Genomic DNA, 16,149 nt, shown 5'->3' with positions numbered 1-16,149 from the left:
CTGCAAGAAGAAAAACAAAAAGAAAAACAAATGACACAGCCAGAACTCTCCTGGAGATTGAGATCACTTTTATTTTCAGTCATTTTGGCGAGGACGTGTGGGCAAGTGTGGGTGTGGTGCGTGTATGTCTGGGCATGCATGTGTGTGTGCGCAGAGTCCTGCCCAGTGATGTGGATTATGTGAATACCTGCAGTTACAGTCCATGAACTGAGCCATGAAGCGTGTGATGAGTGCTACACTGAGGCCCACTTGCTTGCCTCTTCTTGTGCTTACTGCAGTGCAGCATCTCCACCTCCCGGCACAGCTGTTCCAAGGATGCCAGCCCAAGATCCCATCCAAAGGGCACGAGAGGAACTGAGCTCCGGGATCTGGCTCTGCAGGAGTGAGCCAGTAGATCTTCATCTCACTTAGTGAGTTCCTAAGTAACATTTGCAGTTCCCTTTGACACAACTCTAACTCCTCACAGTGAGGAGCCTCAACTGCTTGGACAAACTTTAGCTGCCTCAGAGGTACAATGGGAAAGAGAACAGGGACCCCACGTAAGTTCCAGTGCTACAGCACAGCCAAGCACATCTTGAGTTCCTGGGAAAGCAGCACCCAAATACACTACTGACTTTTCACAGCCACCCTGAAACTGTGGCATGGGGGATGCTGCAAGGTAGACGACCTATGCTTCTGCAGCCCCCAGTCTCTTCCATCTGATCCGAAAGACTGTAAGGCAGGGTAAATCCCAAACTAGGCTCTATTTCAGTTTAACTTTCTAAAGCAGAATTCCCCAAGCTCAGAGCAGAGACAATGCAGAAAGAACAGCACTGCCATGAAAGGAGACTAGTGAAAAGGATCCTGGCTTGTGGCAGACTGGAAACAATCTTCTCTGACCCTTTTGCTTTATAGCAAAGTTAAAACAAGAGGTGTACCATCACCCAGGACCCTCTGCAGCTGCCAGAAGTCTCAAAGTACTCCTGTAAACCCTAAAATGACCTAAAGGTGCAGCATCACCGTTTGGGCTCACTCTCTCTCACCTCTACCTATTTGTATGCTGCTTAGGGACATGCAATTCCTCACATTGCACAGACCCAGAAGAAGGCAAAGCTGCTGTCCTGGGAGTTTGACTTGGACGGATGCAGTTTTGAATCCCAGGTTTTGCTTCAGAGCGTAACACAAGGTACTCCAGGATATCTTCCAGCTGCTGAAAGTCCTGGAGTGCAAAGCAGCTTGTTAGCTCTGTTCCAAATCTGTCTGAACCAGTTTCAGCAGGAAATCAAAAACCGGTCAAGCAAGGGGTCTGCAAACCAATAAGCAAAACCAGTACAATCATCTTGGGTGAAGTAGGCATTTGGAGATTGCCAGGAGACTCTCCTCCTATTCCACAGGAGTTAAATTCAATGTCAGCTCCACAGGGAGACAGCTGATGCCCCAGTCCTTTCTGACCTCTTTATAATACATCTTCAGTAAAGGCTGCAGAGTGCTCCACAGAGGCCTTAGTCATTTCTAACAGTTTGGTAACTCTCTGAGCAGGGACAAGAACTGGAACATAATACATACTCTGAACTCAGGTATCTGCTGTTAGGGCACTGCATTCAAGCCCTCTTTCCTTGTGGCTTGATTCATGAAAAATGACAGATCCTTCAAAAATACAGGGCCCTCATCCCTGGGGCTGAGGAATATTAAGTGGGGTGTGAGGCAGGAGCTCAGCAAAGGGACGCTGTATTGAGGATCCCAGGGTGCATCCTTAAAACACAGCGACAGCAAAATCAAAAGTACTATGAGCCGCTTGGTTTGGTTCTCCTGCATGGATCTCCCACCTGGCAACTGCAAAGGCGAGATGTTTCTGAACTGCATAGAAAATTAAATGGCTTTTGCATATTAAAAAAATTTGGATGAAAACACAGTTACACCAGTTACTAAACAGTGGGTGGATGAGCAATCACCGTTTTGTATTAAATAGACCCAACTAGATTGATCTCCATACTGCCACACTCCCGGCATTACAGCTTCAGTGCACAGCAGCAGCCTGAGTGCCTGCAAAGGCCAGGGAACGCTCCCACGGAGGTGGCACACCCCGGCAGGAGGGCTGCAGTCCCAAGGAGCAGGCTGTGAGACGTCTGCTCTGTCCTCTCATTCCTCCAATGCTCACGCATCCCAGACCAGATGGGCACACTGGGAAACAGGCCTCCAGCTGGAAAAGGATTCCAGTTTGTGGTTTCTTTACAATGTGGTTTCCACGCAACTTCACAGCAACAAATCGCTAGTTTCTTCCTATGGAGAATGGAAAGAGAGGTGAGTAGCAGCAAAACAGGAGGAGAAGGCCGCCCAGCACGGGAAGTGACAGTAGGGAATGCTCTAACACAAGTTCTGCCTGTACCAGGCATGGTTCATGGCAGCAAGACTCAGGACAAGGGAGTTTTCTATCGTTATTCCTGAGCACCATGCAAAAATCTCACCACCCTTTCACCTCCTCCAGCCACCACAGACAATTCTGAGTCTCGAGTTTATCCACAGCAACACAGAAGCACAATCAATTAACGATTCTCACTGACGTAAGGAGGTTCATTGCCAGAGGTAGCAGGTCAACACATGAAATCTGAGCCCAAGCTACCCTCCCAAGCTGGAATGATACCCTGAAGAGACAGGAAGCTGACTGAGCTGCCAGCTTTTATTTGGCAGCTTTTCTCCCTGAGTAAGGTACATGGCTTGATTTCTTCTACCTGGCCTCTGGATCTCCTGCTGGAATGGATTCTGCCCTGCTTTCCCAGCATTAAGTTCTTGCCAATGGGAAGATTTACAGCCTTGTACATAAGGCTGGCATTTGAAGGATCAGAAACCAGGGGAATACAATCTGTGCAACTGCAGCAAATCCCAAGAGGACACCTCACTGTCTTGCAGGCCTGGCCACATCCTGGTAGGCACTGCCTGCTGACCTGTACCACCCATCCCAGGTCTGCCATCACAGCCCAGAGTTAAGAGCTGTACATTAACACAAGTATTTTAAGTCCCTCAACTCTCAGACCTCCCGCAACACCTGATGAAGGGATCCTAGCTCTGGAAATGCCTGCCTCCTATTGATTTACATTAAATAAATATTTGCATGGAGCAGGACTCACACAGCACAGTTACCAGGGCTCAGCTGTAGGGCACAAACTAACAGCAACATCTTAGAAGTCCTCAAAGCCATACAGCTGGGGGAGAAACCAGAACTTTGGTACCAGTGCTCAGCCTGCCCTTTGCCACATCTGGAGAGGGAAGATGGCTGCTCATGAAGCATGGTTGCCAGGGTGAGCCCAAGGTGATGGGGAGCAGTTTGTACCACACAGCCACACACTGCTTCACCAGATGTCTGCACAAAGATGCCTGGTGGCTTTCCTAGAGGACGACCAAGATCTAGATTTTTAGTGCTCCAGTGGACACAATGCACAGACAGTACCACAGTGCCAGTACCAGAGCATCCAGACATGGCAGACCAGCAGCTGTTCAGGGATAATGGTAACACTAGGGATAAATAACACGTGCCAGAGGCATGCTGACTGCCCTGCTTCTGACTTCATGGCACAACATATGTGAATGCACAGGGCAGGAGACATTTCCCAGCCTGCTCCTCTGCCAGCCTCCACTCAAGATTGCTGCATGGGACACAGCCAACTGTTTTGTGGTGGAGCAATTTTAAAGGCTTCACAGTATCACCTCCCCCACCCCGCCCCAGCAAAGCTTTGGCCAACTGCCACAAAACTCACTTGTCCAGGAACAAATCCAGGGAATCCCGCTACAGCTCATTTCAAGAGACTTTCCTCCAAGCAGGTCTGAATTAAATGGTATACCAAGAACATTTTTACATTCATCATGAGATCCAAATGGGTTTTCAACACGCGATCAATGGGTCCACAGAAACCTATCCCCAGTGTTTTCCCTCCGGCCAGCGGCCCTGCCATCTGCAGCAATGATTTTCCTTCATGCCTTGTCATCCCCAACCTCCAGATGACTTCATCCACTCCAGCCATGAGGCCCCCACCTGGGAGCTGCCCCTGCCCCACAGCATTTCTTTCAGGGTCCAAAGTCCAAAGTCCCATTGATCCCCGTCAGCATCAACTCCACGACTGGAAAGATGGGAGCACTGCAGAGCATCAGCCATGTTCTGCCCGGTGGAAAACCTTTGGCACCAGCGCTGACGGTTTATCTGGAAGAGGAAAGGATAAAGAAAAAGTAATGCAGCAGGGTTCATAGTGCTTGTGATGAATAACCTAAGACACACGATTTTCTCTAGGCTTCTAAATAGGGAGTGTGAAGTGAAGAAAAAGTAACACAGGCCTTTTTGAGAACACAAGCTTCCTGCCAGCAGAGTGACTGTGAAACTGGGACACAGTTAACAGACGTTGTGGAAGGCAGGCTAGAGGACAACGAGGACTGGAGGCATAGCCTGACAGCACAGTACAATAAAAATGGCACCTGCAGGTTAGAAACGTGCTGTGCCAAGTATACACACACAGGAGAACCAAATGAACAGGCAGTAATGTCCTGTGTCTCAGTATCAGAGCACCTTTGTTTTCTGCCCCAGGTGGGCACTTCAACCTCACCTTCACACACAGCTCAACAACCACCCATCACTGGAGCTATGCTCTACCAGGAGTGGTATTTTGGAATGGGAGGGTACTGAACAGAGAGAACAGCATCTAAAGCTACTGTCAAGACACTGAAGTGAAAGTAACAGGCACTCACATACAGCACAGCAGCACACACCAGCAAGACACTCAGCTGCTCCTCTAAGCTCCCTACCAAATTCCCTTGCCACTCCAATTAGACAGACCCTGGCTGAATTTCTGTTTTTTTGGAAAACCCATGCACCAAAAAGCCAATGCACTGCCTGCTTTTGTGAGTATTGTTCCACATTTTTTCCCATCACAATACAGCTCTGTTTTCCAAGCACATTCCCACTCTGTGGAGTGAAGTGCATATAGGCTATAGATACACAAGAGGGTAGGGCTCCTGTCCAGGAGGATCTCAACCAAGTTGGAGGACTGAATCAACAACAGTGCTGTAAAATTCAACAAGGACAAGTGTATAACTCTACTCCTACAACAGGGCAACCCCATGCACCACCACAGCCTGGAGTCCTGCTGGCTTGGGATCTGGTGGAGAACACAAGCCAGTAATGCATCTTATGGCAATGAAAACCAAGTTAATAAAATAAAGTAATAAGGGAGACTCAGATGGAACAAAAGGAAAGAAGTTCTGTCCCAGAATAAAGTCTAGAGAGGCGGTAGCACCTCCATCCTTGTCATCCTCACCTATACAAGGTCCCAAGGAACCTGACCTGCCCGTGAGAGTGGTCCTGCTTGAGAAGGGGGTGTACAGAAATCTCCTGAGGTTCCATCCCACCAAAACCCACCTATGACTGCATTATCTCCTGATCCTGCATCTGCTCAGAGAACATCTCAGCCCGTTTCATTGTACTCCTTATCCTCTGAGTGGCCTGTCTACAGCCACAAATAATTAGAACAGTCCCCAGGCTGTGGGGCTGCTACCTTCCAGAAAGGAGTGCTTAGTGAGGGCATGTTTTACGTAGGCTTTCTGGTGTCTACTGACAGGGGAATAGGTCTGCTTTCTGCTCTCACTTGGAACAAGGGCTGATCACAGTAGGAGTGGGGGGGTAAACCAAGGCAACATTAACTCGCTCGCTGCCGTTCTTGGGACAGATGATCTCCGTCAGTCCCTCTGGTCTTGGCTGACTCAGCAGTTCTCCTGTGAATAAAGGAAAACAGTGAAAATTTTTAAGCATCAGCAAGACAATTTTTGCTTTTAGTATGCCCTTCCTCTCCCCCTCACCAGGTAAGCATCCATGAGTGACGCGGGTGAGCACTGCAAGAGGGCTTACAGGTCCTGCAACGTGAGCAGATCCCATACATGCAACCATGGTGAGTGTCCTGAGTACAGCTTGGAAGCATGTTGCTCCCCACACACATAACATCTGCCATCTTTCCAGTCTCTGCTTTGAATCACTGCACACAGCCTTGAGAGCTCCTTAGGGATTCACAGCATCTGGATGGAACACTCCCCAGTGCCTCTCTCCCTGGGTGCATTTGCCACAAGTGCTATGGGACTGCTGCTGCATCCTGTCAGGACCCTTGGCTATGCTATATTCTGCTGAGCATGCAAATCCCAGCTTCCAGCTGTCAGCTCTTCCACAATGGAGGCAATACCAGCTCTGTGTTGAGTCAGTAGCAGTGGGGGCTCTCACAACGCCTGGTATCCCTCTGTGAAATGAGTTGCGTCAGCTCCACTGTTCAAGTGCCAAGTTGGCAGCTCCTCAGTGCTGGCACCCTTGCAGAATGTAGTTCAGGGCAAGACACAGGTCAGCACAGTGAGAGGGGAAAGCCAGTTGCTGAGATGTGCCCAGCCCTGGGGAACACTCCCCAACAGCTTGCTCAGCAGAGCAAATGAAGTTTCCTCCTGGCTCCATTCCACACATGACTGGCCTCAGCAAGGCAGATCCCCAAGCCATCAACATGCCATCTCCTCAGAGTAGCCCATCTACAGCTTAGACACCCAACAGCACCAGACACACCTTTTGATACTGGGAGGTAGGGTCTGCTCTCAGAGGCAATATGGGATGACCAGCAAGGGCTCAATTCTTCTGAGTTTGCCTGCATGGGTGCCAAACAGACCTACCCAAAGCACAGGCATCAGGTCACAGCTGGCTTGATGAGTGACTTTCTTTACAGAGGCAGGCCAGCTGTAAGTGAGCTGCAGCCATAGGTCCACACAAAACTCTCTGGACCCATCAATCAAGAAGCCACAGCAAGCTGTCCTCGCTTCAATTACAACACTAAAGACAGATGGTCCTTGGACTCCTCTATTTTTAAATGCAGTTGCAGTAAATTCCTCTACTGTTAAAGAACATCAGAAAATGTCTCCTTCTGTCTAGTGGCTATTGTCAGGCACCCCAGGAAAAACAGAAAAGAAATCACACTTCAAAGTACTGCTCAGCCTGTGCAGCAATAGCTGCCCCATCACGGAGCATGAAACCCTACAAATGTTGCTTCCCTCTTCTCCTTCCCTCTTCTGCTTCTCTTCTCACTTTCAGAAAACAGCACGATAATGTGAAAACAGAGAGGAGGGCTTGGCAAGGAATATGCACAGTTCCCCTTGAGAGATACTTGTAGGGCCAGCAATTCCAGTTTGCTCCCATAGTCTGCAGTCTGAATTCACATTTGGTTTGAGTATCTCCCCTCACCTCACACCTACACTTAAACCTGAACTGGCAGAACAGCTTTTAAGAGAGGAAGATGCATCTTCTAAACCAGAAGAAATGTGACGGCATTTGCAATTCAAAGTTAAGTCTGCAAGGCAGCGTCTTCAATTACATGAGCTGTCATATTTTGAAAGCAGCATTGCACCCATCAAGCATGTACACCACAGGGCTCCAGCTCCCAATTCCCAGGTTTCCAACCCCAGGCTGACTTCCGAGCTGCAGTACTGATTACTGTACTGAAAGCACCATCTCTGAAAAACGAGTCACAAAATCAGTGCACCATTATGCACTTTAAAGACAGGACTAATATCCACTAAATCTTAAATCACAGGAGTGCAATGAGACTGGTCTGTCTGCTTGAGCCTTCATGCCTATTTCCACCTTCCCACTTCAGAAGTACTTAGATGGTGATTTTTCACACAGAGGAGATTGCTGTAGGGTAAAATAGATGTCTGATTTGCAGGCAAAACTCTTGCCATGGCTCTTCAGTCATCTTCCTTTTCTTCATGGCTCTACCTTCCTTCCTAGGCTGTCTCTAGGATAAAGCTCATCTTACCCTGTACCCAGCCCCAAACAAATCTCTTCCAGCCCCAGTCCCATTTCCTGCTGACACACATGCTGCTCCCCAGAAGAAAGACTTCCCTTACAATTTCACTGTAAGATAGATCATTCACCAAGTGGACAGAAGGTCACCTATGCATCCTTAGTAGTCTTCCCCCTTTCAGCTAAAAGATGTCTTGCTGCTTTACTATACTGTTCCCATCCCCTTCTCATTGCAAATTGGTCATCATCTGCACAAATTCATCACAATACTAAACTAGGTGTAATTATCTAACTCACACCTCATATCACTACTGAATAAAAAAGCCAGTGCAAATGCCACTGCAATATGCACTGTAATGTGTGCTATAACAAATTAGCATTGAGACACCCTGCTTGGATACAACTCTCCGGGCCCAGAATCTCTTGGAGGTTTCAGAAACCTCACATTTCTATTCAGAAATTATTCAAACTGGAGGATATTATTATTATATAATAAAAGTCCTCAGGGCCACAGCAGGATGGGAAAGAGGAGATCCAATGAGGTACTGGACTGATTGATACAAAAGGAAAAGCTAAGTGCCTGGCATGGGGAGGTGTTTGCTTGGTTTAATTGCTAAGTTTAAATGCAGTTTAAGCACCTTGTGTTTGCAGTACTTGTTCTGCCCCTGTGTACAGGCTGTATTTTGCACATTCCTCTGTGAGCCTGTCACAAATTTTACTGGAAACCTCAGCTCTGTTTGCCCTCTCTGAAAGGTTGCCTGCAACAGCACACACAACCATGAAGCTTATCTTAGTTTTAATGTTAACTTCCACAGAAGCCCATAAAGTTTTAACCAAAACTCCAACTACTTTGTCTTAAAGCTAAAGACTACAACAGTCAAGTGTGTGAAGAACAACTTGATTTTTCAGTAGACAAATCTGCATGACTAAGATTATTCATCTGATTTAAGAACAGAAGCCCTATTTTTAAAGGCACTTTAATGCTGTGTACTTGATGATCAAGGCCTGATGTTTAGATGCATTTAAATCCCAGATCAGTTGACAGTAGAGAGGCACCTGCCAAGCCTGGTTAAAAGCACCTGCAAACAGAGAGCAAATGCTTGAGAAGATGCTCCTTTGTTGCCTCTCATTTGCAATGGTACAAATGGCAGAAAAATTATGTCTGTCCCATGGCCACCCTCCTGGTGTTTTGGCACAGAAATTGATCTCCACAACTCGGTAAAATGTGCTGCCCAGCAAGTTAAGGTTGAGGCACAAACCAAGACCCTGTCATGAAACTACCATGGTTATTTTGGCTGCTGCCATAAGTTGGTTTGTAAAGTCCCCCAGGAAGATGGGCTGAGCAAGTCATGCTGCCCACAACATTTAAAAGAAATGTGCTACACATGGGCAGTACAAAGGAAAGGCAGGAACAAACCTTCACCCTTTCCCAGTGCTCCCACCAGAAAGGCCTCTTTCCTTTCAGCATTAGCCAGCCCACCTGAAGCAGTTACTTCTATGTGAGCAAGACGTTCTTCACTGCCAGTGTTTTATCCCAGAACACACACAGGCACAGGCTCACTCAAAGCTCATGCCAGTGATCAGACCCATGCATGCTGCAAAGCACACTTCAGTGGCCTTTAGAAAATACCCGTGAAATGCCAGATACCCGTGACAAATCAGAGAGCTAGGAGAGAGGCTGACAGCAAGAAAAGTGAGTACTTGTAGCAGTGTTTGGTTACTCCATGCTGGCAGCCAGACAGTGTCAGCTGTAAGCCTACTTGGCTGCCTAACAGAGAGAAAGGTTTGCATGCCAGAAGAAAATCCCACCCAGCCCACTTGCCTTCATGCAGCTCCCACCTGCAGTGGCTGTGCTAAGTGGCCCAAGGTTCCCCAGGAATCTGCTGCAAGGGCAGAGGGATGGGATACTCCAAATCCAGCCTGTCATGCCATCTCCTCTCCCTCAGAGCTCCCATGACAGCACATTTGCACAGTATCAGACTGATGATGTTTATCATTTTCATGCTGTCAGGATCTGGGCCCCACTGGGACAAACAGCCAGAAGTGGATGAGCAGGACCTGGCCCCAGCTCTGCGGTGTTGCTTCTCTCTCTTCAGTCCTCCAGGGACCTTGAGGATATATTGCTCATGCTTTACAAGGGCATGAGAGCCAAAACCAAGCTGCTCCTACATCTTGCCCTACTTCAGCACTGACCCACTTACTCCATCATATATCCTAGAGCTGCTCCAACCAAGGACCCACTGGTTTTTGCAGCCTCGGTGCTCATATGTTCTCTTACCCCAAATCCCTTCTCACTCTTTCTCCTTGCTGAAGGCCTTCCAACACAAACCACTGCAAGTGTGGTTGACTGGAGAGAGACTTTACATCTCAGCCTCAAGTGCTTCTCCCTCAAGCCTCCTTTGACTAATCTTTGCTTGTGACATCTCTCAGCATAGTACTCGGCAGTCATGCCTTCAGAAGAATAGAGAATAGAACACTTCAACACTGCCTGTATACCCAAAGCACGTGCCTCATGCTTGGTTTCCAACAGCAGTCAGAAAGCAGGGCTCACATGAGAGCCCTGGCTCTCAGAACACCCCTCTGTGTTGCATGCAGTCCCGTCCCCTTTCATTCATATGACTGCAAAGAAATTTGGGCTGGAGAAGCTACAGCTTCTGTGCCTGGCTGTTTGTTAAGGTTCAATAGCTGGAGCACTTACACAATTACATCAAAGCTGTCACAGAGGCAGGGTGAGATGAATACCCATGTGCACAGATTTCCCCTTCTGCTTTAAGCACAGGAAACACCCTCACACACTGGGACTTTGCAGCTCTACAAGAAATCTTCCAGGAGTCTTGGCAGAAGGAAAGGGAAGGAGATGGTGTCTCACAACATTGTACTCCACACCATTTAAATCTTCTCTGCTTAGATGAAACTAATTACTTGCTTCATACAAATGTTGCTGTGCATGACACACAAGCTCATTCTCAAGCATTGTGCACACAAAATACTGCTCTGTACTGGTATGAATTTTTAATATGCTCCTTGCAGCACTGCCTGCATGTCACGCACAAAAATATTCCCCAGAAAGAGAGAACACTGCACTTGATTTATTTCTGGAGTCCTGAGTGACCTGATCTACCCAGCCTGCTTGAGGCAGAGAGGCTGCATAGAGACCTCCACGTTAGGATTTAATTATTTTCTCCCTGAAGGTCATTTTCCTGGCCACAGATCAAACAACAACAACAACAACAACAACAACAAAAAACCCAAAAAACAAAACAAAACAAAAACACAACCAAAAACAAACAAAAAAACCACCAAAAAAAAAAACAACCAAAAAAAAACCCCAAACAAACAAAAAAACCCCCAAAAAACCCAAACAAACCAAAACAGAAAAAAAAGCCCAAAAAAAAGAAAAAAAAAAAGGGGGAGCAGAGCAGGGTGAAATGCACACTATAAACAAAAGTTCATGTTGCAGTCTCCAGTCAGAGGAGCTTAGAACTAGCAAACAAAATCAATAACAAAACCCCCAGCCTTTCAAAGAGCCCTACTGGGAGAGACTGCCGTGCAAAAAAGGCAAGAGAGAAGAAAAACTCTGTTAGTAAGTAATGATCACAACAGCAGACTGGTGAACAGAACCACCCATCAGGTAGAGCACATGCCTAGGAACAAATGAGCCTGGAATTTGATATACTTTAAAGAGAAAAGGAGGGCTTGAAAACAAAAAGAAGGTTTGCTCTGGAGATGTGGAGTGGGAAAGGCAGCCAGTTGCAAGACAAAGGACTAGCCTACAGAGGTGAGTGCCCAAGACCAGAAGCTGACAGCACAGAGAGAAGGGAGCAGAGAGCAAGGATCAGAGCTTTCCAAAACCTGCAAGAGGAACCAATTTCTCCTTTGAAGAGTTCAAGACTAAAAATACCAACAGCTTCCTTGAGCACAGAGCAGTCTCCTGTGCCTGCCCAGCTCCAATCTAGAGCGTTACAACTGTTAGAGGGGCAGGCTCAGCCTTGGCTGATCCAAGCATTGCACAACTTTCCAGCTCCTGCATTCACAGCATCAGCTTCTCTTGAGACAGCACCTCACCTCTAGGCTTCACAGCTCTGACTGTGGACATACATATGGCTCACCTTGCATACTTCCCCCAGATGGCTGCACAGGAAATTGTTTTCTCAAGGCTCTTAAGTCATGTGAGGTGAAGGAAACACAAAACAAGCTTTGGAAACAGACAGCAATGCTTCTCAGCTTGGAGCTGATAGGTCAAGCTTCAGAACCCAGAGCTGCATTTCTCCAGGCCAGGAACCCTGGAGGTGCTGCAGAAACTGAGTTCTGCTCAGCTCAAGCCTAGGCAGCTTTTCCCCCAGCAGCTGAGATCACCCTGCATTTTACCTCCTACCTAAGGAGCCACCAGGCTAATTACCCTGGCAGGAAGCCCAGGGCTGTGCCAAAGGCCAAGGTGCTCTGCAAGGCCTGTCCAGGAGACACAGGCAGACAGATGCTGTACCTGGTAATCACTAACTCTATTTTTTGTCACTCAGGGAATAGGAGAGTCACACAAACACCAGCTATGGTCTGAAAGGCTCAAGGAGGTTAAATACCCTCCATCTTCCCCCAGTCATTATAGGGTCAGCTAGCTCTTAATGCATCACTGTCACAGCAAAAGAGGACATTGACACACCTGAGCATTTGCAAAAGCTCTGGGGAAGCCCTTGGCACTGGACTGAGCATACCTCTGGGTGGAGAACTTGAGTGGAAAGTGTTCTGGATGTTCCATTCAACAGCGACAGGGGGTTAATTATTCAAATTCAAAATACCAAATTACAACTCACACACTAGTTTTCCCCTCATGAGTTATTTGAGATCATCCCTTACCATGTGGCCGTACAAGGCTTCCAAGTACAAAACTTGGAAAACTCTATGTTTTCCCAAAACATTAGTTAATTATATTTTTCTCAGGCACACCGAAATTAACTATAGTTAAAAATGGAATTAAATTAAAAGCAAATTAAAAACGCCCTTACATTCCCCAAACCACACAATTTAGTACTTCCCATCTGCAGACTCACAAGCACAAATGCAGACAGCAGTAAATGATCAAAACAGCTCCATCAAAATAGCTCCAGGAGCAATCATGAAAGTTTGAGCCTTCTGTCTCCTGCTGGCAGTATGAAATAAGCAGTTCTCAGAAATAAAAGATGGTTGCCATCTAACCTGCTCCTAAGCCAGTGTGGGTAAGTGACTGACCATCAATGTGGCTGCACAATGAATGCAACTTCTCTCTCCTCCTTCTGCAGCCCATGAGATACTGAGTGCAGACAGCATGCATGCCAGGTAACACTGACATCTCAGCAAATTGCCATGGGAATAGAGGCCTGTGACTTTTGACTGCTCCCTCCAAAGAGATGAGGAAAGGGGATGAAGGAGATGCCATTTCTCCACTCTGTTCCATCAAACTCCATATATTTCAAATAGTATTTCAGCATGAGTAGCCTCCCTTGTCCAGCTTCATATCTCTACCTATTCTGTTAGCACTCCATCTCTCTTCTCCCTGTGCAGTAGGGAAGGTGGGAACAAGCCATCTCTTCCCATTAGTGACCAGAGTAGAACAATGGAGAAAGGACGTGACCAAAGGGGACAAGCAAACAGCACAGCATAAAGTCTTAGAAAAATGAGAGGGGGCACCGGGGAAAGATTGAGAAAATAAAACATCCTTCAGATTGCTGAATGTTTTGCTGTCCTTCTAATATCTGAAAAGCTTTTTGAAATGGCAGGCTGCAACACAGCACTTTCTGACAACTGCAATACAAAGCCATGAAAAATTGATTAGCTTCATTAACATTTTAGGACCTTATTAGCTGGAACGAAATTGACTGTCAAGGCATTTTAAGGGAGAGTCATGGTGTAATGAGCTCAGTGCGAATTATCCTTATCCCAGAATAGAAACAGGCCTGTCACTGAGTAACCAAGCCCAGAATCTACCTTTTGGTTATTTTTAATTCCACCCCTTTAGCCGTATCTGCCATAAGCACTTTTTCACTTTGCCAAGGCAAGGCACCAGCTGGAGAGAAAGCTGCAGCCAGCCCCAACCTGTCTGTTCTCACCCAGTAACAGTGAGGGACAACTGCACACACAGCATCCACCTGAGCACTAGACACCACTGCCTGCAGACAGCCCAGACAGCAACAATTCCCACCAGTCTCAGCCCATCTTCCCAAAAGGTAATTTCAAAGCTATTACTCCTCCATCACAAAGGACATGCTGACCCTTTTTTCATCTAGATGATCAGCACAGTGCAGGTCCAACTAAATGGAAAAAAAGGCAGTTTAAAGGAGTTCTCAAAGCCATTACGATTGATAAACAGTTAACAGGCAGGGTCCACTGAAGTCTGCAGGGAGTACCAGGACTTGTCACCATCCTGCTACCTCTCTCTGTGTTTAGGTCACAACACATTAATAGGTGGCCATATGAGAAGCCAGCCCCCAAAACAGGCCGTACAAGACTCAGTCCCACTGACTTCCAGCCTTATGCAACTGATAAGACAGAGCCAAGACTCTGCCTGCCCTTTTGCTAAATTCAGAGAATTAGTCAAGTCTGCAAGGCATATTTCCTCACAGTAGTCTAGCTACTAATACTGCACCCAGATCTGGCTTATTGTTTTCTGCCTTCTCCATCACAAAAACTAGAAAATCTTAATGCAGGTACTACATGGTGCACTTGAGGAAAAGCAAAAGGAAGCACCTGATGAAGACTGCTGCAACACAAGCAGACCAGACCATTAACTGGGAAAGTGTCCTTAAGCATTACTAAAGAGACAAATCCGTGTGCTGATGTCATCATCTGCTGATGACAGACTAAGGCTGGGAGAGCACTGAGACAAGTCTTTTCCCTTGCTGGCTTGCTCCTTCCTCGCAAGATGTCCACACATGCCATGGCTGAAGGTAGGATTCCGGCTAGGAAGCCCCTCTTCTAGAAGTTAACAGGTGTCCAGCTGGTAAGTGAAAAACTTAGAGTGTACCCTTACCTTTTACACTCTGCCACAACATCCTTTCTTTTCTTCTCTTCCTTTTTTCCCCTCATCTACATACCTTTTGCTGACCAAGAAAAAGGAGAACAAACCTAAACACGCATGCAAGACTTGCATCTACGTGTTCTGCCCAACAGTTTTTCTCTGAGATTAAGTAAACTCTTTTCTGGATAAAAGTAACTTGACTCCATGAGCTGCTGCTGCCTCAGGGCCATTCCAAGGTTTCAGTATGTTCTGCAAACTGAACTGGAAGGAACTGTATTTTCAGACCTGTGGTGGTAAGGGTTCTCTCCCAGACCACTTAAGGTGAGATGCATGCGCAATATTCCTCTGTAAAGCTATTTTGGTCACCCTAAAATACTTGCTGCTCATGAGGACAACCACAGAGTCCACTTAAACACAGCAACATTTTTTTTACCCTTCAACATCGACTGGTCTAAGGAGAAAAGTCTTTACACCAAAGGTCCTGCTCATATTCAAATATTAAATCAAGTGTTTTACCTGCTTATTGAACCAACTTGAGGTCATCCCTGCTCTAATCTATCAACATGACTTCATACTGAAGTCTCTTTACTGGGGAATTTGGTCTATGCATGTACATTACAAAATTTATTCTAGGCTCATGCTTAATTGGAACAAAGTGCCTCCTTGGCATTTTTCCTTCAAAGCTATCCACTTTCTACATAATAATAACTAACCCCACACTACATGCTGGCCACAGGTATGGCTTTAGCTGACCATGAAGCTGCAGGATCAGAGAGGTTTCCTTAATTACAAGGACATCAGATATAACTTCATTTTTTGCATATATTTGCTTCATTTAAACACTAGTTTGTTGAGTAGATTCCGAGTCAAGTGTTTCCTCCTTATGAAACAAAGTGTGATGTAGATTTGCATCAAGATATATGGCTAAAATCAGAGGGAGCAGAGCACCAAGACCAGCCAATTCTCCTTTTGGAGGAGGAGAATTGCATAAGGCCACAATAAAAGCATTGCTGGCACACATGGAAGTGCCCAAGCAGCACTCCACAGAGCTCAGAGTCTGAGTCTTCCTATGCCAACAGAGGTGGAAACCTAATTTTTCTTTCAAATCTGCTCTATTTGTTTGGCTTAAAGTATCTTTTGTTATTACCAAAATTGCAGTCTTCGAAGTTTGAGAGACCTGCTGGCTTTCTCCTGCTCAATAATAGAATAAAGCTCTGTCTGTCCTTTTACTATTAACAGCCTTTACTTGCTCCCTTTTCCAGAGGGGATGAGAACTAATCTTTTAACTTTTGTTTTTGTGTTGATTTGTGATCCCTCAACATTTCCAATAATTTAAGCCCTCTTTTCTGACCCTTCTTATTCCCTAATATCCAAA

At 46.4% G+C, this 16,149-nt stretch overlaps 1 protein-coding gene across 3 annotated transcripts in view; it reads right to left on the bottom strand.

Annotated features, from left to right (window-relative positions):
* Positions 1 to 51: 51 nt before the first annotated feature.
* The window catches only part of MFHAS1 (multifunctional ROCO family signaling regulator 1), a 35,649-nt gene continuing 19,551 nt past the window's right edge, over positions 52 to 16,149 (bottom strand). Inside the window, exons 2-4 of one of the 3 annotated variants that reach the window (XR_010361055.1) lie at positions 5,578 to 5,733; positions 3,732 to 4,171; positions 52 to 2,259 (exon numbers count right to left, since the gene is read on the bottom strand). Coding sequence is in view for 1 of the 3 variants with exons in the window: in XM_064417342.1 (XP_064273412.1) it covers positions 4,168 to 4,171; positions 5,607 to 5,733 (131 nt within the window). In the remaining 2 variants the exon portion in view is untranslated. Of the gene's footprint in view, positions 2,260 to 3,730; positions 4,172 to 5,577; positions 5,734 to 16,149 lie in introns of those variants that run through there. The other 2 variants (XR_010361054.1, XM_064417342.1) reach the window with 2 other exon arrangements.

The sequence above is a fragment of the Passer domesticus genome, chromosome 4 (assembly GCF_036417665.1).
Source record: "Passer domesticus isolate bPasDom1 chromosome 4, bPasDom1.hap1, whole genome shotgun sequence".
NCBI lineage: Eukaryota > Metazoa > Chordata > Aves > Passeriformes > Passeridae > Passer > Passer domesticus.
This window is presented reverse-complemented; position numbering and strand designations above follow the sequence as displayed.